Source organism: Lepisosteus platostomus, chromosome 14, assembly GCF_059453375.1.
Source record: "Lepisosteus platostomus isolate fLepPlt1 chromosome 14, fLepPlt1.hap1, whole genome shotgun sequence".
In the NCBI taxonomy this organism is placed as follows: Eukaryota; Metazoa; Chordata; class Actinopteri; order Semionotiformes; family Lepisosteidae; genus Lepisosteus; species Lepisosteus platostomus.
In genome coordinates this window covers 7,091,462-7,115,956 of record NC_142624.1, presented here as the reverse complement: position 1 = coordinate 7,115,956, position 24,495 = coordinate 7,091,462, and the positions used below count along the sequence as shown (strand labels likewise).

Here is a 24,495-nt window from a genome sequence, read left to right as displayed (position 1 = left end):
CAGATTCTCTCCACAAGAGTGCAGGACACCAAGACGTAATCTGATTTTTAATTAGTAAATGTGTCAAACCACTTGACATTCAAACAAGAATGGAAAAATTTTAACATCCCAAAATTTGCTGAAAAAACAGTGATAATGGTGTGAATGGTTTAGAAACAAATTGTTCACAATGAACAGTAGCTTGGGTCACCAGTGTCTGTTACCATGAAGGGCTTTGTGGTCAAACTGTTGGATTGGTACACAACGACAGGCATAAGTCAACGGATGCCATACTGTAGATGCCATTGTAGGTACGTCATTGTGCAGGACATACAATGATCCACACAGTGGGAGCCATAGAGTTTCACTGATTGATACACACTGATACATTTACATCTCCGGTGATACGCAAGACAGGTTACAAAATGAATGGAGTCAACGTATCGAACAGAAAATAATGGGAATGTGCATTTGCCAATTGCAAGCAGACCTCCACTCAAACACAGTATCACCCACATCATACATCTTCAAGCCATGTTCAAATGCCGAGAATGGGATGATTGCAATATTCTTAGAAGGGACCATCAATGTGGCCAAAACACAGTCAAGGCCACAGTGCAGTATATAGAGGAGAACTGTTAACCCACTCGCCTTAATATTGGAATCTTGCACGCCTGGATTTTCCTCTTTAATCCCATGTAGGTCACTCTCTGAACTCGAAACAGCAGTGATGACAGGTACAGTGGCTCTACAGGGAAGGCTCCGGGACCAGGAAATCCCATTTTAATATTAGAGCATTCATACCCTTGTCAAGCCACAGTAGAGGTGTTTAGATGTCATTCCAAATGTTCAAGTGTATTGGCTTCATGAATTATATGTACAGTTTACTTACCTTACACTGATCCAAGACCATGTATAGTTATGGTAAACCAAAAGGATAAACACAAAAAGCATTTTGTAATGTGTCCAACATTGTAACATGGTAGCCAGTTGTTCCAGTTACAGTATGTTCCAATTGTATATCTGTTTAATGCTACAAGTATGAAGAATATTAGAAGAAGGCAGACTAGAGGAATCCAACCTGCACAGCTTGCTGATTTTCGGTAGTTGACTAGGTAAGTGAAACTAAAACGTAAGCCGTTTTTCAAAGGGGTTTAGAGTTTTGGTCTCAACTACCTGGCCACAACTCCTTGAGTAAAGAACGCTTCCTCATTTTCAGCCCTAGATGAATTCCCAATTATTTTCCAAATGTGAACCCTTGTTTGTTTTCCACTACTAAGTATGCAATTCTCCTAGAAAATCCCTGGATTCACCCTATCTTTACCGATCTGGATTTTATTCACCTGAGTCCAATTTCCTCTCTACAGTATCTCCCTTGTCCCAGGCATAGACCAAAGAGATTTTGCTCTCTTCAAAATGTCTGTTTATGACAATTCCTGAAGACTAAAATCACTCTTATTGCTCTTTTAAAGATATAACATACTTTTTAGCATGGTAACTAAAACTGAAACTGAACACAATATTGTTTATTAGTTCTTAGCAGAGCTTCCTGGGTATACAGTGAATTTCACACTCAGTCCTGTAAACTGAAGCATTTTTTACAGCTTTCCCACCTTGTATTGGAGAGTACATGAAAAACATCTATAAGAGCACCCTGATCCTTTTTGTATGTGAAAGTCGTGTAAGTGGTAATGAAAGCGTTCTTTCTGGACCCTATTCAGACGACACAATCCGGGTTAGAGTGAGGAAAACATGGGGAAAAAGCATGCAGAAGGAAGGAAAACGGGGCATGTCCAAGGTGCGCTGGTGTTCGGGGGAGGTGTGGCCGAGGCAAACAGTCCAAAACTGAGTCCGAAGGGGAATCCGAGACAAGGCAAAAGTCCAGAGCCGGGCGGTCCATCCGAGACGAAGACAGAAGGGGATTAAAACAGGAACCGGGTCAGAACCGGGACAGGAACAAGGACTAAAAACTTGACGGGACCAGGCGAGTCCGGGACAGGAACCAATGCAGAGCCCGGAATGGAGTGAGCGTCTGGCTTTTATAGGACGGGGGGTCAGGAACTAGAGGCAGGTGCAGGGAACGAGTACAGAACAAGGAAGGGCTGGACCGTCCTTTAGAGGAGGGGTTTACGATCGTGACATACATTAAGTGTGTGCCCAGTCTCTTCTTCATCGCAGTACATCAATGGCTCAGTTTGGAGCTAACCCCTATTTTCTGAATGATCTATTTTCTGAAAATTTAACTCCTTATAATATAATATCATTATATTAATCACTGATATGGATCAAAAAGAGCAACAGCTCTGCTACACATCCCCGAGCACCTGCATCTTCCCAATTACAAAGTTGTGTCCCTTATCGTGATGTGTTATTTCCTGTTTGTTAGCCAGTTTGCAGCAATTTGCATACATTAATGTGGATTCCTATGGCTTTTAATCTGAGAATCAAGCTTTTATGAGGAGCCTTACAATAAAGCTTTCTTGTATAATATATAAGAAATATTATATGATATTGCATGTTTTGGCTTCATGTACTATCCTTGCTGCTCGTTCACAAGGACTACTCTTCATGTAGACTTCAAGGCTCTCTTCAGATGCCATCATTTTTTAAGTATTCTTCTATTTTTTTTTCCAAACCTTTATGTGCGACAAAAGTAAGATGGATTGAAATATCAGTTCTGTATGTCCTTTTTTATAAACTGGTGCTACTGTGCATCTCCAATGTGCTAGTCACATTTCCCTGAGTAGGGCCTGGGATTTTACCTACTCTAGCCTCTGTAAAACCTGGATTTAATAATTTTATAACCTGTGACACTTTATTGATGTTTTTCTGTTGTACAGTATTTCAACATGTGTTCTGTTATCTCCAAATGTCACATAATGGAAATATTTGATTCCAAAAATATTGGAAAAATGCTTTGTATTATTTCTGTTCTAATGCAATATTTGTCTCTATCTCCCTCCTGGCAACTCTAAAATCATTTTTTGGCTGCACCCCAATCCCGATTGACTCTTTTTTGAACTTTGGGCACATTTAGGGAGTCAATAAAACACTCTCTTCCTTTATATCTCAGATAAGCTATTTAGGCCATGTTTACCTTCACTTGGACTCTTTAGGTCTGAGGTGAGCATGTTTTCAGCACTTAATGTCATGTTTTGTCACCTCGGTTCATCAGTTTCTTGAAGGTGTCTTGAAATTAGAGTTTTGTCCTTCTGTGCAATTTTCATGCCTCTCTTTGGGCTGACTATGATGCCCTAATTTTTTTAAAAAAAATGTTTGCTTTCTAAAATAATTGACTATTACATTGAAACTACTAAGAGCAGCCTAATTAAAACTGAAAGGAAGAAAAATATTTATTCTACTTTATGTGAAGACTAATATATGCTTTCTAAACTGATGATAATAGTGCTGATTTGTTTAACGATGATATTATTTAGTTTCATTGAATAATAATGAACAATATATCATTTATATTCCACTTATAAAAACAGTGTCAGTGTAGTAGTGCTACCAATTTGGCATCAGGTTTATTAACAGTACAGTTAGGTTAGCTTGTATGACACTTTGCCGACAAGATGAGACATGGCATCTCCCACACATTCTGCTGCCTCTATCAGCTCCTGTTTTGTTGCAGAGTGTGATCCTGCAAAAGACAGAAAACAACGGTCATGGAGTAAAAAAATATTTCTGTTTCAGCTGAAGATGACTGTTTCATAATTTCAGAAATATTAATGCTATCCTTTCTTTTATAGAAAAGGGACTCTTAAAATATAAAAAAACTGAAAAGGATTGACTGTGTGACACTTGTTCCTAGTAAGCACTTAAACCACAAAAAACAATCAAGTGGAAATCCATGCAATTTACAGTACATGTTGTTGGAGGGAGACATTTTTTTATAAAACTTCAGCAATTTTCTCACAGAGTCCAGAAGGAGTTCTAAATTGGGTCCCCAGTTTTTATTCCATTTTTATTTATTTCATTCTTTCAAGCTGAAAGACATTTGGGTCTCCTGCTGTCATCACTATTACTGGTACAGTGCAGAAATAGCAGGATGTACTGTAAAAGGCAGTTATTTAAATGGACTGAGCTGAAATGGGAAACCAGTATCCCAGTAAAGTGGCATTAGTGAATGTCTCTACAGCACATCACTAGTTCACCTGCATCAATACAAGAAACAGGAAAACAAACACTAAATAATTTCAATCAAATGGCGTGGTTGGTATGTCCTAACATTGCATTCGTTCTGATCAAGAACTGTACTGAACATTCGAGAATGGAGTCTGATCAAAAAAGGGGATGAGAAGGTTATTTGCACAAGTCATGAAATAGGAACAGTTCTCGGACAGTTCCTAATAGGAATATTCATGTACAGTATATTACAGTGTTTGCTACAGTTCGAGTGTCAGAAGAAACAAATACCTGTTTGTACTTTAAGAGAAAGGGCCTTTTTAAGCTGCTGCACAAGCTCAAACAAATCGTCCTCGTCACGATTGTGATCTTCTCCAAGTTTGGCTGAGTCAGTGCGTGATGGCCCTTTCTCATCTGCAGCGTCCGGCAAGAACTTTTCTTCCTGAACTGACGCTGCCATCTTATCCTCGTTATGCACATCTGGAGGATTTTGTCTCAGATGGCTTCGGGAATCGCTTTCTCCAAGACATTCCGTTATCCTGACTGCAGCGCCTGTGGCACTTGAGTCACCGGTTGTGCGTTCTCTTTTATCCAAGAGAGTGATGCGGAACTGTCTCTGGGCTGGCTCTTCCGTTTCGGGAGACGGCTCCACCCTGTCACTATTTTTGCCGGGTTTTCCCTTGACTTCTTCCAGGAGTTTTAGATGTTGTGAGTTAACAGCTTGTGTATTTTTCACCTTTTTCCTTAACGTATAAGGCAGAGAGGCAGCCGATACAATGCTTTGGGGGAATTTCTGGTTCAACTAAAGGAAAAGGAAGGAAAGGAAATCTCAGATTACTTGACTCATAGCATAATACACAACAAGGTCAAATTAGCTGATGATTCAGTTTCACCCCTTCAGTACAACTGCAGGGTATCAAACTAAGCTGAACATTTTAGCATCTAAAACACAATCCTACACCACAAGCACTTTAGAGATTGTACAGGAGACTTGCTACTCATCTGCTCTGAAAATGCTTCTTAATGTTTGACAGAAACATGCTTTTTCTTTACTGTAGTGAAAGTAGAAGACTGCAACAGGGTTAAGTTGAGGCATTGTCAAGCTATCAATCAGATGCTGTCTTGTGGCATTCCAGCTCACTCACAATTCATTAACAGCAAGGAAACACATAGCTCTGCCACATAGACCTAAAGATTATGAATTAAGATTCTTCAATACCTCTTTTGGCACTGTGCATTTACTAATATATCTGACAATTCCATGTAGCCATCTGTTTTCTAACTCCTTTATCCAACAAGGAGTCACAGGAAGCTTCCAGCAGACGCAAGGCAGGGTACACACTGGATAGGACACCAGTCCACGTCAGGGCAGAAAGACCTGAACACACACGCACCAGGGCCCCATTTTTGATCAACCTGCCAGCCAATAAACCTACCAGCATGTGTGTGGACGGTAGAGGAAACTGCAGCACCCAGAGGAAACCCACGTGATCACAATGAGAACATAAAAATGCCACGCAGATAATTGAACCCAGGGCTCCAGCACTCTGAGGTCACGATGCTAGCTGCTGTGCCACCATACTGTCCTCAGATACAATTATTCCAAGCACAGCCAACGAAATAAAATGAACATTCTTAAAAAAATCGACGAAGTTTGCCTTTAAGCTCTAGACATTCTGAAGAATAGGAAGGTATAAAAACCTCCGTGGCTTTTGCCTGACCTGCATTGTCTGATAGACCCGAGCCAGCTCGTCTTGTAAATTCTGATTGTGCTCTGCCAGGACTTCCATCTTCGCTTCAAGCTGACCGCACATGTCCTTAAGTGATGTGTGCTCAGATTGAGAGGTACCCTTCCATAGAAGAACCTGATGTTCCAGATAACTATGTACAAAAGAGCGAACCATAGTCAAGGTTAGAGAAATCATTAAAGTCTAAAACTAAACGTTAAAAAACTGCTTAAGCTATATACTATACACTGCATTGTAACAGTGTAGCAAATGTTTGAAAGAAAGTGATTGTACTTTTCAAACTCTTGCATTTGGTATTTAAGACACAAGTACAGTATACTATCAAATACAGCCATATTTGATTGGGTATTCCTGACTGTTACCCTAGTTAAGCAATGCTCATTGAGAACACCATTCAACATGAAATTTGCAATACCAGATTAATTATCACAAAATACTGTACATTTTTACCATTGCTGATACATTCTCTTTCGTGCTTAGTCATTTCAGTTTAGTATTTTGAAGTGGTGGAGTAGGTTTTCCGCTGAAATGCATTGGAACATTGTGGAAACTCTCTGAAGAAAGTCTGATCCCTAACCAAAATCCTTAGTTAGGGTAGGTTTAGGATTCCCACAAATCACAGATACTATTTTTATGTCATGGCTGTGTTTTATGACAAAAATAAATTTACAGAAAGTGATCTTTCAATGTTATGTATGTTTTTTTCTTACATATACATGTATGGCTCTATACTGTATATGTCTCTATGTTTTTCCTTGCTAAGGTTTATCAATTAGCTGTCAATCTCCATGACCAGTAGTGAATGACTGCTCTAGAGTAAGGGATCAAACTAGCAAACAAATGAATAAGTTTGATTTTCTTCTTTATGTTCTGTTCTCTAGTTTTTATAGCATAGCACTTCAGCCCCTCATTAAGCACATTGTCGACCTAACTGGATCAATTCAATACATTTCCCTAGTTTTGCATGGATAATGTTTTTGTCAGACCTGTAGCACATAGAGTATAGTACAGCACTATACTCTGCACACCACTGAGAACCAGATCTGGCTACTTTTTCCATTTTTCATTTAAATGAAAGCAGCAGTAGAATGAAAGTACAAAAATACTAACCATTTGTCCCTTTGCAAACTTCTGACAGCAGCCTGTGTGCGATTCAGTTGATCTTTCAGATATGCTGTTACCTTTTTCTGTGTACCACAAAACAAAATACACATTTATTGTATATTCTGTGTGAAACTTTGACAATAGGTCTAGTTGGTTCAAATCAAAATACAGCAGCACCAGTAAAAATTGGGCAACTTATCCAATATCTCAGTAGCTTACCTGGTGTTGCTGTGAACCTGTTGGCTGATGATTGGATTCTGGTAGCTTTTTTGTATCTGTCTGAGTGGTTTTTAGTTCCTTTTTAATGATCCCTTTATGTTTAAGCTTAACCTCTTCGATGCAGTGGGAGACATGTGATGGAGAGCTGTGTTTAGGGTCTGTTTGGGCCTGAACATGATCTCTGAAACAGAAAAGGGCAGAGCAAATGGTAGAGAACTGAAGATGTTCTTTGGAATGACCCGGTGTGCTTCACACAGCTCCAGGAGAGAGCTGTTTTGTTTTTCGACACCAAAGTAGAATTCTGGAAAGGTAAAACTAAGATTGAAGTGTTATGCTACAACAACAGAAGCTTAGCATTTTGGGTAGAGTATACATTATTTTGAAAAACAAACAAAGGAAACATCATGAATTCTCTGTGCCCAAAAGAAACAAAGTAGATGAATAAATGAAGAAATAGAATCTGCAAAAGTCAAAGACTAGAGATTGCAAAGAAGACAAAGAAACTCAAGGATAAACTCAAAGGCTATCCCTTTAGAGTGGGAATGAATAATGTACATTTTATTGTTTCTGAAATGCAATAAAGAAAAACACAAGGTTCTCTACCAAATCTGATGCAAGTTCTTGTTACGTCTGTCTCTATTGTGATGTTTTGTTCCAGAAGAAGAGGAATTATTCAAACGCAGCATGGCTAGTCAAGCCAGAGCCTTAAAGATGTAGCCCATCATCAAAGCCTTTTCGATAGAGATGGCATTTGAGAGTGGGCTACAGTATGAATAGACATTGAATAAAGGCGAGGCAACTAAGGTGAATGCACAAGTATCCTGACTGAGGACTTGAAAAGGGAAAAAGAGATAAGAGAATATCATTCTATGCATTCCTGCACTAATTCGTACCGGCTACTTGTAAATAAAAGTATAAAACTGAACCTTGTATTACAGTTTATAGTTAATGATCATTTCCAATGCAACATGCATACCAAAGGAAGGTAAAATTAAAAATGAAAATTTTCACTGTTCAGGACATAATATATGTCCTATGTCATAATATATGACATATAGAAATGAATAAAATCTGTATCTGTAAAGATAAAAACAATACAATATGAAAAAATATGGCATATTGCGTAGATGTACCACTAAATACCTGGAAGTTAGTCGTAACATTTAAACCTGTGGTCTCCAGCCCTGCGCCTTCAGGTTTTAGGTCAATTGGTGACTAATAAAGCCAATTTAGAAAAAATAAAGAGCTTGCTTTGAACTGAAACAAGAACACAGGTTTAAAAGCACCTTTAAGTGATCTAATATATTGTGACTGTTTCAAAAAATCATTCATGGATTAGATCTTTAATTATTACAATACCAAACAATTTCCTGCAATCAGCTGTCCATTATTGTAATCAAAATGTATTCACCACCGCGATTTCCCTTCTTTAACTGCAGCAATTTGCATTTTTTCCAGTGTCAGTGCAATATTGCTATAAATACAGTATATTCCATGTTGGCTACACAGCTACAGTAGCAACAAACGGCTTGTTTTCAAGAAAATGCCACTCATCCTCATGGACTCACGGTGGCTGGATATCTGGAGAGGGCGCCCCGCTCTCCACCACGCACAGAGCTTCTCTTCTGTGAGCCTCCTTCTGTCTACAGCGCCTGGGGAGCAAGTTGTTTCGGGCCGTGCGGGTGAACACTTTCAGAGTCTCCTTCAAGGAGGGCTGCAGAGATAGAGGACGAGAGAGGAGCACTGGCAAAGGTGTTATAGAAGGCAGTGTGTGAAGGCAGCATGAGGCAGATTTGAAATACTTTCCCAGTCAAGCAAAATCCTCAGAATTGTCTGGAGAAATGGGTGAACTGTAAGATAACTGCATGAAGTGGTTAGAAGATGGATGAATAGTTACTGAGACTTTGACTATTAATGGTTCCTAATACTTTGACTAGTGGATGCAGTTTTTGTCTTACAGTATATTACAAGGTTACCTCAGCTTCCTGTTCAAATAAGGCCAAAGGAAACTCAGAACCAAGGTGGAAAAGAAGGTGGAGGCAGGGCTAAAAACAGGCGATGCTTTTAAAAAAAAAACATGTATAGTATGTTGGACATATTATAAAGTTAAAAGTGAGACCCTGACCTTAAGAAATAAATACCATTCTTGGATCAAAAAGATATAGAGGAGCACTTCAAATCAAGCCACCTCCACTCTTATCGGTGTGGAGTGCCCTTTAAGTTTTATTCAATCTCATTATGGAAACTTTTCTTCATGTTCTTATCCACAGTTAATATCCAGATTCTAGTTGATTGTAAGTACTGTTCTGTAACCATTCTTAAAACAAACCCGGCTTTATTAGGCAAATTTCTCTTACGTGTGGTAACATCACACCCTGACCTCCATTACTACATACTCTTAGTTTTAATATGGAAAAGTGCGATATCTCACCTGTGTACAGTGCTCCATTACAGGATGAGACTCTTTGTGTTTCTTCGTAGTCTTACAAGTTAAGAAGCACACTTGGCAAATCTGCAAATTCAGACATTTCAGGCATCGATACCTAAAAATGTGGAACGACGAAAAAAACAAATCGGAGCGTTAATGAAATATCACGTCGTTCTAATTAAAGTCACCTCAAACCTTCACTGAAGTCCTCTGTGACTCCTTGCATCCCTACATCTATAAACTGAAATGCCATTTTTATAGATTTGTAAAAAAAAAGTATTTTAAGGACTGCAATGAGAGCATATCTGTAGACGGTGTACTGTACCTTTAAAAACAACGGTGAAATACAGAACTGAAGGCGATGCAAACGCAAAGTGCATGTTGATGGTTTTCACCCAGTTTTCCATGTAATTGAGTTTGTTTTTATTTGAAGATGAAGGAAACAGACCTGAGCCCACACATGGGGAAGCTTTTGCAGATGTCACAGCGGGAGTGATGGGTGACAGCTTCGGAGGCAGATATCCTGTACAAGGTGGAAAGCCACAGAAGAAACTTGGGATCTGATTGCAACCACTCCACAAACTTGCCCTCCGGGATCCAAGCAGTGAGAACCTGAGAAGACACGTACGATAAAAAACAATTTTGAAACAACATAAGCCATTTCACCCTGCAACTCACAGCTGGCAACCCACTGAAGCTCAGCAGGTGTGAGCCTAGCCAGTACCTGGAAGGGAGTCCTCCTGGGAAAAACTAAGGTTGCTGCTGGAAGAAGTTTTAGTGGGACCAGCAGGGAGCGCTCACCGCGTGGTCTGTGTGTGACAGTAAAGCTGAACTGTTTACAACCTTGAATTACTTAAGCAAAGAATTCTCATTCTAAAAAACGAGTTAATGAGGGACAACCAGTCAGGATTATATTGTTTCCCAATAAATCCTTTAATCTATATCAACAGTACATACAATTAAAGTGGAACTGCAACACTATTTTTATATTTCAGGGTTAGAATCAGCATGAATGAGGGCATTTCAAACCACAATGAAAGCAAAACGCACATACTGTAGTAACTTGTAAAACCACCTAATTGCATCACAAAACTTGATAAAATTTCAAGGTACAGTATGTGCAGTGCCATAATCTGGGATTCAGAACGAGGCGACAAAACGTCCAGAGGCGGAAGATAAATACATCTCTATTAATCCAATAGAAATATTGCTCTGGATTTCAAGACAAAATTTGCTGACAAAACTGCTTACTACCGGCAGATCATGTTGGAACATTTCTTGCGGTGAAATGTGTTCTGCACAACCTGTACTTATTCGATCCTACATGACATTAGTGACTAGTGAGCAGGAAGGTTGGCATCACATCACAATTCATGCGCACTAGAAAGCAGGTTCGCGACAACATGGTGACTTGCAGTATTTTCAAGAAGTTCGTGATTTTGTGCTTAATTCGAAACTTGCAAAGTTGTTCTATAACGTCGATGAATTTATTTTGTTCCGAGTTTTAATAAGGGGTCTGGCGAATTGGGCCTGCAATTTAGCTTTTAATAGTGTATACCACCAGGGACAGTTGCGGTCTGCAGAAAATGTTTTGGATTAACGAGTCGGACCTACCCCCTGAAAGCAGGAACGCACCGCACTCTCCACTGAGCCAAAGACATTGCTCTCATGTGCTAACCCTGGTATCTGCATGAAGATATTGAGAGCAGACAATGATGAAAGGATACGTTTACAATTATAGCATAAGAGGATCTATCACCATGGAAAAGTAAAGTATTAAAAAAACTTGAACAAACTTAGGTATTAACATAGCATAATGCAGTTTATTATGTTATGTTACATACAGCATATCATGTCTCAACTCATACTCTGCAATATTTATTAAATAATACATAAAACTGTCATCTACAGTATATGCATTGCAAACTAGATATTCTGAAACTATAAAATGGCAAATGATGAACGACGCTACCCGATTTAGAAGTTTTAAAAGAGTCATACCTGCTTAAGGTCCTCTAAGAGAATCCTCAGGCCACTTCGTGTCACATGAGCACTGGGGACACTCTGACTGACACTACATTGGACAGCCAGTTCCGACAGAGCTACAGCCGAGCATCAAAAGACCATAAACGCTTTTTGAAATAAGGTTAGATGCATACACCTCTTAAAATCATCACCACAGTCTGGTTAAAGAACAACAACAAAAAAAGAGTCTTGATGTCTAGGGTATCCAACAAATTTCAGATTGCGGTGGCTTTGGCGGGCTACAGTGCTGTAAACTTGAAAATAAACACAATGTTTCTTCTCTCCTGTAGTGTAATCCATCTGAAGAGTGAGAATATCAACGTTACTTTATTCATCACTTTTTTATTGCTAAAAACCCTGCAGATCTGCAGCCTATAGGACCTGCATGATCAGAATCAGAATATGAATCAGAACCACAGAATCACTTTACTTGCCAAGTGTGTTACACGTACAGTACAAGTAATCTGATCTGGTGTCTTGGTGCAAAAACATATACAGAAACAGTGACAAAAAACAAGTAGCTCTTTGATGTCTCTGCTTTACTAAATGAATTAGATGTCCCACCGATATTAATCAGGCACATTGACCAGCAAGGATAACAATGCTTGTACAGAACTATCAAGCGTGCAAGTTGTAGAATTCACAGATAACATTACCTAAAAAGAGGAAACAACCCTATACAAGGTTTTTAGTTTGACTAACTTACCTGTGTATTTTGCAGAGAGCTTTTCTCCTGAGAACACTACTAAAGCCGTGACCATAGATCTCAGAGGAATGAAGCCAGTGCGATCCCTTAAAAAATCATTAATATTTGTTTTTACTTTGCATCAAAATTATCAAGAGTTCATATATTTTCAGTAAAATGGTCATTCCAATGCTAGAAAACAGGATATTATATGGTACCTATTTATTAAGTTAATGAGTCATTCATCTTACTTACTGTATACACCCTCTGAAAAAGCAGGTCAGCAACAGGACAGTCCAAGTACTGATCACTGATGACAGATCTCAGCAGGGAAATTAATCTTTTCCACCCCAGGAGAATCCATTAGCAAACCCACTAGTGGTATAACCTGGATTTGAACCTGAAATCCCAAACTTGAACAAACCCGCCATGTCAAAGATCTAACCTGCAATTTAGGAGATTTGAACACTCTTGTGGATTCTAGGGAGCGCTTTCACTTTAAATGAAACTTGAATGGTTTTGCCTTACTCCCTGAGACTTGTTGAACAGTCATTATGATTCTTCCTGGTCTCCAAAAGTGTTTCAGTGAATGAGCCATTGTGGACCAGAATACTTTGTGTAAATTCCGTTCAGTTCAGTGTATTTGTCATATGCGCAAGAGCAATCAAATGCTTATTTGCATGTATGCTCCGATACAAGGACATGAAGGAATGACCAAAAACATCAACACAGAACAGCAGCAGCAGCAGCAAGTTAAAAAACATACAACTTTAATGCGGTGGAGAAGAGAAAAAAAACGTCAGTGTGAGTCAGTGGAAGGGGTCGAGTTCAGTTATCTGACTGTCATGGATGTCGGAAGGGATGAACAGTTGAGAGGCAGGAGAGCAGAAAAAGACCCATATGCGTAGTTGTGGAACGGATGATTAGCCCGGGCTCAGCAGTTCAGGAGTCGTATAGAAACCTATACCCTCAGGCAACGGACATGGGGCAACCTGGATGCTAGGCAGGTCTCAGGACATCTGAACATCAAGGCTGAGCGAAGGTGAATCAGTGACCTGGCAATATATAGCCCCAGAGAGAGAGACACCGGAAGGACAGCAAAGCACAGGAAACTAGGGACAGGACAGAGTAGGAGCATCAGAGGGCGTGACACTGACAGTTCGTGGGAAGAAACTGCTTCTGAATCTAGACGTTTGTGCCTTTATGTTCCTATAACGCTTACCAGAGGGAAGGGGGGGAGAAAAATGAGAAACCAGGATGACTGGTATCCTTAGTGATACTTCCAGCCTTCCTCAAACTATTATTGTCATTGAGACTATTATTGAGCTTATTGTCAAGGCACCCTGTAGGCCGTCTCATCATTACCGGTGATTCGGCCAGTGATGGTAGTGTCATCGGCTTAGTTGTAGATGGAGTGGGAGGGGTGTCTGGCCAAACAAGCGTGGGTAAACAAGGAGAACAGCAGGGGGGCTGAGCACGCAGCCCTGAGGGACACCTATATTGGCGGTCAGCGTGAAAGAAAGCTTTCCATCGGCCCTAATAATCTGTGGTCTGCCAGTCAGGAAATACAGAATCCAGCTGTATAGAGAGGTGCTGATCACGATATTTTCCTGTTATTATTGGTTTACTTTTATATGTAGAAAAATATTCTGCACCTAATTTGTAAAGTGTGTCCATATGTAAAGCGTGTAAAATCTATTTCTCCAAGATTTTTTTTTTTACTTTCTGACATATATCCGATCTCTCCTGACACAGGGAAGTATACATAAAAGACTAACTGATTTTCCGCCACCTCTCTCTTGCTAACCACCTGCTAGCCCGGGTGTGGACAGCGGTTCACACTCACTTGTCATACAGTGTGGTCAGAAGACGGGCAGTGTGCTCTGTGGCTCCTGCGGCTACCTGGCCTGGTTTTTCCTGCCCAGTTCTGTGGAAGAGCTTCTGCAAACTCTGGGTCACTCCCCGGAGAGAGACTCTGCCATCAATTTGGAGCGTCGTCCTCAACCCATACAGCATAGGTTTCACCAGCTCAAGATCGACCAAATCCACTACAGGTGAGTAGAAAGAAGAGCAAACAATTTTTGCCACTGGGAGCATGGTGTCAGTGAGGATTAAGCCCAATCACAGAAGATTTATGCCCTGATTTTCTAATTCTGTCTACTGTTACATTAAGTAGGCCCCTAAATTGTAGTAGTAATTGTAAATTGTATACTTATTTTCAATACATCAACTTCATTTTGCAGTCCTTCCATTCACAAAAAGCCCTAGTCATGAAAAATTATTGTAACAGCTTGAATATCACTTGTGTATCAATTATCCCCACTTACACTCACAAAAGACTCCTATTTTCAATATTCACTTACGCTGGCACTGTGTCTGCAGGGATCGCAGCTTGAAAGCCGTTCGGTACACTGAATGCTGGATTTCATTAAGACCTTCTGAGAAAAGCAAACCAGAAAGAAATCTAGACGAGCACACAGACCAAATCTGTTGGAATTATCGTTGTAAATGGACTTGAGAAATGCATGTTACATTTTCTGAAAAGCAAATCTGCAAACAAATTCAAACAGGAAGATTAGAAAAATGCTGAAAAACTGCTCATTCTTCAATATCAGGAAGAGGAATCTAATGTCAAAACACTAAAGTTGGTAGGTTTAGAATAGGTTTAGAAAAACTAAATGCTGTTAACTACTGTTAAAATTGCTTTAGTATTTTTTCATGACCTCAAACAATTGAGTGCAACTTTCCAATGTAAGTTAACTAAATAAGCAGATGGAATACGTAAATAAATCAAAACGTTTTCCTAACAAGTAGGACTTATTAGTATTAACTTGCAATGTACAGAGGCACATTAGGAAACTGCAATTTATGTTTGTAAATATACCGATAATGACCTGTCAATTACCTTTAAACAGCATACTTTAAAGCCTTTGCCTTTTGATTTGACAACATCCTTAGCTCTCTAGTGGTGTATTCCAAGTTTAAGTGTTACCAAATCACTTACAGTAGGAATATGGAGTTTTTGCTGTCATTTACCACGTAGACACAGAAGATTTTTGTATATTACTGTAAAACAAATTGCATACCTATTTTATCAGGATCCATGAAATATTGTTCAGCCGTGATGCATTAATCTGAAACAAACATAAGGACAATTCCATAAAGGCCCCAGAATTTTGAAATCAGAATTAACATACTCCCCAAAACAGAAGAAAAGTCACAAATGTCAGGCATCTGTTTCTTGAAAACAACAACGGAGTCTTATCTTCAACAACGTGGCTCAGAGCTGCTCCACATTCCCTGCACCCTTTGTTTAAAAGTTACCCTGTGTTTTGAATTTTAAATGTGCTTCCCCATAGTATCCACTTGTGTTGACTGGTTTGTTTTTCTCTGTTGATTCTGAAATGTTTTTTGGGGATCATAATTCAAGCATAGGGCCATCAATTGAAATCAGTTGATTCTGGCATGTTTTTTATGGAGCTGGTACACATTACCTCAGTCTTACCACATCTGAGCTACAAAAATACCTTATTTGCTATCATCAAAGCTTTTACTATATCAGAAATGCAGAGCTACCCGGTCGAACTGTTTCATTTAAGAGAACAGTTAAAATTTGGAACAGGCCAGCTGCTGAAAACCCCTGAGAGGAATATAAATATAGGGAAGAGAACAAGTGTACAGTCCGTGTGTTGCCTTGGATCCAAAGAAGTACGTATCATCCTTGAAATAATAAAGCAGACTTCTGAAAGAAGCTCATGAAATATGTTGGCAAGAAAATAACTATTCATATATTGGATTTACTTCGGAGTTGACTGTACATACATCGATACGTTTCTAGGTTTTCTCAAGTTGCCGAAAAAGAATACATGCAGTATCCTTGCCTTATTAAGCTTACAGTAAATAAAAATAGTACCGATATTCTTTCACAGTCCTTAATTTTAGGTGACACACAAAGTAGCGATTGACTTTCCTTGATCTCACTCATTACTTATTTATTCAACTGGCAGGCAAATGCACCTACTGTATGGTGACCTCTCCTGGCATCAAACCCAGCCTTAACAAAAGCATACCATACCTGTGGCTGATCTACTATACTTCTGACAGAGTTTTTTTTTGTGCAAATAAAACATAACCTGATCACAGGCCCAAACCGCCTATATCCAATTTGTCAGAGTATAAGATGCAAATAAGACTAACACAAAAACAATGCACCACTGCATAACTGCCTTTCACCTTAATCCAGTAAGGTGGAAAGTCTTACTCCTCTGTACGTGGCAGAATACAGATCAAGGAGAAAATGATCACTTATCACAGTCATGCCCAGGCATCATCCAAATGTTTTATGGTGCTCATTTTATAGTATAAAATGGCAAAAAAAGATGTACTTTTAACACCACCATTTGCAACACAAAATGCCACTAAAATTTCACACTTTTGGAAAGATGAGGGCTCCTGATTGACTTATTTAAGGGAACTGACATCATTCTTTTTTGGTATCGTCCCTGCGTTGTTCTCCTATTTGGTAAAGATACAAGCCATGCGGTAAGGTAATGTTTTCTACTCTATGGATATCTGTGTTTTCTCTTTCAGGGGGCAGCACTAGATAAAGCCCTGCACTGTTTCTTTGCGTGTTCTCATCCACTCTTTCCCACTTGGAGAGCTAGAATATTTAGAACAGTACATACACAGTCAATGCACAGAGCATTACACAGACCTAAAAGGAGTACATCACTCTAAACTCATGACACAATAGCAGTGATATGTATTTTGTACATATTTCTTGAATGATTTATAATGTTCTAGCAGAGTGATGTACAGCACTATACCACAAGATGTCTCCCAATACCCTGTACAGTGTAGTGTAAGTGTTTCATAAGAGAGCTGTGGGAAAAGACATCTTTGGTTTGTAAGATGTGCTTCAACTTTGCGGCATGTTAGTACCAAAGTAACTCAACTCAAAATTGTTTACCTCATTTTAACCAGGCTAATTACATTCCGTTTTAAACATTAGGATTACAGTTCATTTTAATGGGCAGTTTTTTTAGGTGTGTTGACAGTTTTTTAGCTTTTTTAGGTTTGTTGAGAGGCATCTTTTAACTGAAAAACTCTCCCTTGCACTAAAGCCCAAATTACAGTCGGGGAATTACCTGGGGAAACCCCAGTCTCAAAAGCCCAGAGCTTCATAAATAATGTCTCTGCTATAACTCTACTAACAGGATTGTCCAGTTGAGTCATCACAGCCAAGGAGAAAGATTACATATTTTGTTCTGTATTAATCTCCTTCAGTCAAGGAGCAAAGCCTATGTCATAAAATGTACTGTATAAGCAACCGCATGTCCAAATTGTAACCTTTATTAGCCACTTAAAAAAACACTTTTAAAGCAGACACATTTTCCTCCAAATAAATGACTGATGGTTGTGATAGAAAGTGGATTCTAGTCAGAAGATAACTAGATAATAAGGCTAGATGATAAGGCTAGAAATAATTAGCTGAAGAGTTATGTAAAAAGCTGAGACAGACCAACAGTGCAGTTGGCTTTTTTGGGGGGTTGAGTCTGAAAGAGAATGGAATACAGGAAGTGAGTTACCGTGACTCCAGGGAAGGGAGCAAAACTCTCTGGTGTTTACATGCCACTGCAGAGACTGAAAAGCTCCTTGGCAGGGGTGAGTACACATCTGACAGTGCGTTATTTTGTAGTTACAGTGTACGCATGTGAGTGAGCGTTGTGACATGAGAGAGTGAGAAAAGAAAAACTGAGTCGAAAAATGACAGATGTAAGGAGGAACATGATGTGCAGACAGGTCCCTAGCGAGCTCCATTAGTAGGGGTGTTGGCCAATCTGTCTCTCAAGAAAACCTAGCCAGTGTTTGAAGCCCAAGAGGAAAAGGAATGTGAGAAGAAAAGCAGGTAAGGGGATTTTCAAAATGCTTGCAGTAACCTATAGGTTTAAAGTTGTTTAAAAATCAAGAGACTTGCTTAAATTAGAAGGTGCATTTGCAAAGACTATAATTCCATTCCTGAAGGTCATGCATTACTCTCACGAAGTGACCTGATCAGTAAATATTTTTTTCAACATGGCAGCGCTTGTAAAGAAACGTTTTTTACCATTTTTGGCACTGTCCAACGATATCCATCATATGGTTTTGGTAACTTACAGAAAGATTATGTTTTGTTGGTGGTTTGCTGGTCCCATGATTTTAACCCTATTGGAACTGTATAGAATAAGGAAAAGTGAAGGTTACAAATAATTCTGTCTAGATCATGGAGAAATAATTACCAATGAATGGACAAAAAAGTTGCCCTCACACCAGTACAACCTGTTGTCAGAAAACCTACTTTAATGTACCCAATTAACCTGTGACTGCTAACTGTCACTGAGGATACAGTAGGTGGAACATTTTAAATGAGAAGTGTACTAGTGAAGGTCAGCAAATAATATACTTGGTTATTTTTTACATTTGAGAAGGTTAATTTCAATATTAATCAAAACATATTAATGCATCTGCTGGTTGCTCTAATCGAAACTGAAATTCCCACAGCTGTATTTTTTAAAGAGTTGCATTTACTCCTAATTTTCACAGAGTCTGTGTATTATATACTGTGTATACAGTACATAAAGTTATATTTATTTTATTTCTTGGCATGGTTTCATGTTGGGTATCTAACCAAAGGACTTCATAAGGTCTATCAGGTACGGTATTGGTTGAACACCAAATGTAATCAGCTTTCAGACAAAAAAAATAAATAAAACAAAATACTATTTGCACAAAGATTACAGTTCCCTTAATACAGGAAATAAGACTTTATGTATACATGTATATTTTGTTTCAAGGGTTGGGGTTAAGGCTGATTTAGAGGTAATTCAGTATGAAGGTGTTGTCTGAAAGATTACATTACATTGAGATGTATTCTTAAACACAGTTGTGATTCCTAAATGACTTTCAATACACATTTAAAAACCCTATCTGTTAAAAATTATTCTTAGGGGGAAAGTGGAGATTTCAAGCATTGAGACAAAATTCTTACAATTTATTGGAGCCTACAGATTTAATATTTCAAGACTTAAGATTTTTTAAAAAGTGAATCACAGAAAGAAAACAGGCAGTGGTGATAAGATATGATAAGACATGCAGCTGGAGAACAATATTGCACGCTGTAGAAAATTGTAACAGGCCGAAGAGTTCACATGAGTCTTTCGTATTGGTTTCTAAGTGAACTAAGGGATGATAGCCTCTCTAATACCAAAATGAGGGTACATTATAGCTGATTTAATATTACCAAGGTGTAGCAATCAGGAGTGACCAGCAGGCCAGAAACTACTGATTTTAATTTCCCCATGGAAGTATATTGTATATGGACAACAGATCATAGGCAATGTTATGAAGGGCTTAGTGAATTAAAAGATGAGTTTTGAATAGATTTGTCTTAGGCAGGAGCTATTATTAAACATGCTCACAACCTTCCCTCACATAACCTATGACCTAAGATCAAAGACCTATATGTTTTTACAGAAACATTTCTAAAGAAACTCTGAAGTTTCTTTCATAAGGGTTGAACAATGACCACCATGTCACAATTCTACCATTTTACATTTTTTCAAGCTTAATTTGTCATAGGACTGTCACAGAGCTCTCACATCATTTGTCCCATGAATACAGCTGTGAGGAAAAAGAATCACATCCTTAGAAAGAACTCACCTCTCTTGATGTCCCAGTTAAATCCTGAGTTCTCGAGACTATCCATGTTTCTCAGTCCGGTGAACAAAACACATTCTCCCTGGGAACACACAGCTTTTAAACTGTGCTGCATGTAACCTTACTGCAATGTCATCCTTGTGCTGAATCTCATGTTACTAGAATTATAAATCATTCATTATCTCTCATGCAGTTGTAGAAATATTGAGATGCAAAAATGAATTGCCGTTCATCAGAATAAGAAAGGTACAGTATGTGTGCTGTATTTGTGAGATTGTGCTTTGAAGTGCAGCTTCAAAACCAATTGTATTGTGTTACCTTGGCAACACAAAGGCCTGTGTAGAGACAGAGAAGAAAATGACATAATTCAGTCCTGTATTTCCCTGGACCATCTTCAAGTATATACAGTATGAATTTTTAATATTAACAGCTAGATTTTTTTATGAATTACTCCTGTAAGAATCGAACTTTGTGCACGTTGTGGTAAACATAAATTGGAAAATGTATATGACATCATATAGTATTTGTAACAGGTACAAAGAGGAATATACAAAACATGCTTTAGGTTAAATATAGTTAAATACCCGATAATTCTGGTATTGTTAATTGAAAATAAATGATTGTATTAATAAACAAGCTAAAAAATTATGTAGTCCAGGCTTGTTACAGTTGTCCAGAATTGTTACAGTATATCACCCGTACATTAAATGACTTCATATATAGACAAAAACTGAATTGTTTCCATTAAAAAAAACATACGGGTGACAAATATTGAAAAATTGAGCTCAATTAATGTTTTGAGTCACATTCTTAGAGTTCAAGTGTGTCTGGTAAACATAAACGATGTCAGAAATATTTTCTATGTATGAGAACACAGCCATGAGACACACAGTAAAAACACAGGAACAGTGAAATAAATACAGCAATCAAGTACAGTACAACAAACTCATATGAACACAGTACTTTACAGGTATAAAGCAATATAATTTGGCTTAACATTATCACCTTATACTGGTTTATATTATTTATATAAATATATATGTATATATTTATTATACATACTGTATATTTATATACTGTAAATAGTGGGTCTGTTATGTGTACAGTGCTTGAGGACTATCATAACCAATTAGTGTAAAACAATATGATGTATTAAAAATGCATCTCATGCCAAAGTCATCATTGCAAAGGTTTCACCAGATGTTAGCAGAGCAACACCTGAGCACTTTTCAAGGACTAACATCACATGGAAAAAAAACATTGCTGACGGGCAGTGATGATGACTTTTTCCTACTTTTCTTTTCTCTTTATGTTAATAAATAATTATAATTGCTGTCGTGTACATAGCTACATACCTACATGTATGGGGTAGCTGACCAAGATAATTAATTTTTAATGCAATTCTTTCATCACCACTATAATTCACTGTCAAATCAAGGACAACTTAACTAACCGCTTGACTGCTAAACTTCATAAAACCCTTTCTGCATTACTCTGCTCTTAGTGCAGCTACAGATCTTCAGAACTGAAGTCATGTGACACAGAGCAGACTTACAGGGGACAATGCCTGGAACCTGTCTCTTCGGATATGAATGCTATCTGCGATGACAGATTGTCTTGCAAGTTGATTGCCGGAGAACTGATAGTGGGTTCGGTTTTACACAGCAATCTACAGTATGTAGAATATAGTAGCACAGGATCATAGCTTTTGGAAAAGTTTTGACGTACTCATGCCAATTATATGAAGTTTATCTACTTTATAAAATGCTATAATGTTTAATTTTTTTCCATGAACACTTGTCATTATTGTTGTACAGTAAATGATAATGGCGAATGGTTTTGCTGTACAGTAGCTGTCAGCCTTTTAGCTGTTGAAAAGGCAGTTGTTCACTTTCAGAACCAAGGACTCTGGTGTTTCTGTGATTAAAGAGACAGTAGAGGCCCTGTTTTTGGACTGGGAGAATAGGGGGGCAAGTAGATGTTAAAAGGAGTTTGTTCTAGTATGAAACAAAAGAATGATATTTTGGTCAAATATGGATGTGATTATACAGAACTGACTGATGACAAATCTCTCCATGAGCACTTTAGGCTATAGTCCTAGGTTATTTTCACTACTTGATTTTAATATGGAAATGAGTTGACAAGTTCACATTTTATCCCAGATATTTACATGAAGGAGTAGCCAAAGACTTGTTACTGAAACCTGTACACTGGCTTCTTTCAAGAAATGGTTGGATAAGATCTCTGGATCAACTAGCTACTACCTACCAAAAGTTAAATAGCCTTCTCTCATTTTCTCTTCATTTCGATGGCTCTCCCACTATGCTCTTGGCTGGGATGAAAAAACCAAGGTAATAGCGTTGAGCAGTGGTTCAAAACCTTTCTAAAGCATAAATCATCTAATCTAGAACCCCAATTACTTCAATTATTTATATTTTTTGAGGGGTGCGAGAACATATTTTGAGAACCGAGGGGACTGCCGGCGTCGGTAAAGGTTAACAACCACCGCTGTGGAGCAAGGAAGGAAAGTCGCGTCTTGCCCTTATCCATCTGCTTAAGACTTGCTGTTGGATTTTGTTCGCAGTGCAGTCCAATGAAACGAAAGTTGTCCCACATGAAAGGTCCTGAACTGAGTAACGTTATCTAAATGAGTCAATCCGCCGCCGAAACTAGTGCTTTCTCTTCACGTCTCCGTGCGCCTTCCCACATTTTAACCTGGGATGTGCGAAAGTATTTCTGACTGATATTAAAATTATTTTAATTGTGACTTTAATTGAGCGCTCCTGTGTTAACTCTAACTCTACAGCCTAGCACTGGGGGGGGGGGAGAGATATTAGACATTGAATTATACAAACCCTATTCGTGAGAAGGGCACAAACTCGGGGTTTGTGTGTTTGCTGATATGTGGTTTGCTATACACTCCTCCGGTAGCACGGAGGAGCAGTTGGCTATTTCCTAACTGAAATTGAAAGGAAAGCCATGACACAGCAGTTTCAGCTGGGGGAGAAAAAGCCTCTGCCTAATTCGACAACGCTGACTTCAGCGTGTGATTAATAGCGTTTTTTATACAGGTAGGGTAACCTGCATATGGTTCGCATTTATACAGTACATGTACACAATCAACCGAAAGTAATTATTGATGGGTTTTTTTTTCTAAAAACATTGACTGTACTTCTCCCATTACAGCTGTCATCTACTTCAAAAGAGTGTCACTGAATTTTCAATTTAAATCCACTCTGGTTAAAAGGAAAGGTAAGTACCGTTTCAGTCATTTCACGCGTCGCATTCCGTAAGGCGTTAACGCACTTCAAGCACAGTAGTTGAAAGCCAATATAACAGTTCAAGAAGTCGGTGGATCCAGACCGACTTCTGTACAAAAACGTACATTTAATGACTTTAGTCTTTACCTTTTAAGTAGTTTGTGTATTGTGCAGTTTAACCATTTTGTACAGATCCCTTTATGTCTTTAATCGCATTTAATATCCTGGACCTTGAGACCATTTTGGCATTTCTGGCGTGTTTTTATATTTTATATTTAAGTGAATATATATTCGTAAATATTCACGCATATTGACTGCTTATGCTGTTGTTGTTTTTTTATTGTAGCTGTGACGGCGTGCACCGTATTTGACTACTCAGGGGGGCATGGCTACAGCTATAAACGATCTCTTTCAAATCACAGAACAGCTTAGCACAGATGATGTGCCAGCCCTTAGATTCCTATGTTCCGATCTTATCACTGCTAAATCCCAGGAGAAGATAGTCGATGGAAAGGGTTTAATTCTTGAATTAAGGAAGGCTTCGCTGGTGGAGGAAGGAGACTGCTTCATTCTGGCGGAGCTGCTTTATTGGATCGGCCAGAACAAATTGTTAAAGTACATGAACGTCACCAAGGAGATGGTTCAAGAACAGCTCCAGAATAACAATGTATCAAGAGTGTCACCTTTTAGGTAAGCGAAATGTTGTTGTTGTTCTTTAATTAAAAGTTTGAAATGTAACCAAAACCAGCGGAAATGAGTAATTCCAGGTGTTGTCTGTTTCGTGGAAATGGGGCGTGATTCAGGTTAGGTAGTTTACCTGAAATGCTTTTTTGCTCGACTGATATTGTTTTCTGTTATTATATTTATTATATTATTATGTTTAGTTCCTCATATCAATGTTTATATCGAAATACGGGTTTTCTTTTGTTACAGCTGAGAATGAGCACTGTTAAGTACAGTATGTGGTGCATGAAGTTTTTAAATGTATAATAATCTCTACTCTGAAGCAGCAAGACCTGTTCTATTAGGCCTACTGAATAGAAGTGCTTCTGACCTGTGCTGCTTCAGACAATTAATACAAAACTCCCGGCGTGATTTCTGCTTAAAATGTTTTTACCGGACATTTATTTAAAAGTGCTGCTCTTTTGTGGTCAGATTTTTTTTTCACTTCATTTTCTAGAACACGTTGACTCTCATAATCAGTCTTTTACAAGATTTTTAAAA

The 24,495-nt window shown here is 38.5% G+C and overlaps 2 protein-coding genes across 6 annotated transcripts in view; one reads left to right on the top strand and one right to left on the bottom strand.

The window, feature by feature from the left end:
* Nucleotides 1-3,478: 3,478 nt before the first annotated feature.
* dytn (dystrotelin) lies at nucleotides 3,479-20,338 on the bottom strand. 2 transcript variants are annotated; one of them, XM_088606792.1, is made up of 16 exons: nucleotides 20,015-20,338; nucleotides 18,473-18,529; nucleotides 15,403-15,450; nucleotides 14,680-14,754; nucleotides 14,163-14,364; nucleotides 12,338-12,423; nucleotides 11,608-11,708; nucleotides 11,221-11,292; nucleotides 10,055-10,218; nucleotides 9,610-9,721; nucleotides 8,747-8,892; nucleotides 7,179-7,359; nucleotides 6,966-7,042; nucleotides 5,829-5,988; nucleotides 4,399-4,909; nucleotides 3,479-3,622 (listed from the first exon to the last, which is right to left on the bottom strand). In XM_088606792.1, exons 3-16 carry the CDS (start codon nucleotides 15,419-15,421, stop codon nucleotides 3,522-3,524), a joined length of 2,007 nt encoding a protein of 668 aa, XP_088462918.1. In that variant the 5' UTR covers nucleotides 15,422-15,450; nucleotides 18,473-18,529; nucleotides 20,015-20,338; the 3' UTR covers nucleotides 3,479-3,521. The 2 variants fall into 2 exon arrangements, with proteins under 2 accessions (XP_088462918.1, XP_088462919.1); XM_088606793.1 differs by lacking the exon at nucleotides 18,473-18,529.
* Nucleotides 17,899-24,495, top strand: part of LOC148648817 (caspase-8-like) — a 20,704-nt gene continuing 14,107 nt past the window's right edge. The window contains exons 1-4 of one of the 4 annotated variants that reach the window (XM_088606795.1): nucleotides 18,002-18,224; nucleotides 20,205-20,257; nucleotides 23,198-23,263; nucleotides 23,618-23,961. In XM_088606795.1, the coding sequence (XP_088462921.1) occupies nucleotides 23,657-23,961 (305 nt within the window). In that variant the 5' untranslated portion in view covers nucleotides 18,002-18,224; nucleotides 20,205-20,257; nucleotides 23,198-23,263; nucleotides 23,618-23,656. Of the gene's footprint in view, nucleotides 17,981-18,001; nucleotides 18,225-20,204; nucleotides 20,258-22,173; nucleotides 23,083-23,197; nucleotides 23,264-23,617; nucleotides 23,962-24,495 lie in introns of those variants that run through there. The other 3 variants (XM_088606797.1, XM_088606796.1, XM_088606794.1) reach the window with 3 other exon arrangements.

Bases quoted from the DNA above. Each gene is read 5' to 3' on its own strand.
- dytn (XM_088606792.1), bottom strand. The intron at 12,424-14,162 runs GTGAGTGTGAAC...TGATTTTTTAAG, and splicing joins CTGACCACACTGTATGACAA to GGATCGCACTGGCTTCATTC. The intron at 4,910-5,828 runs GTCAGGCAAAAG...CTTTTCCTTTAG, and splicing joins GGGTCTATCAGACAATGCAG to TTGAACCAGAAATTCCCCCA.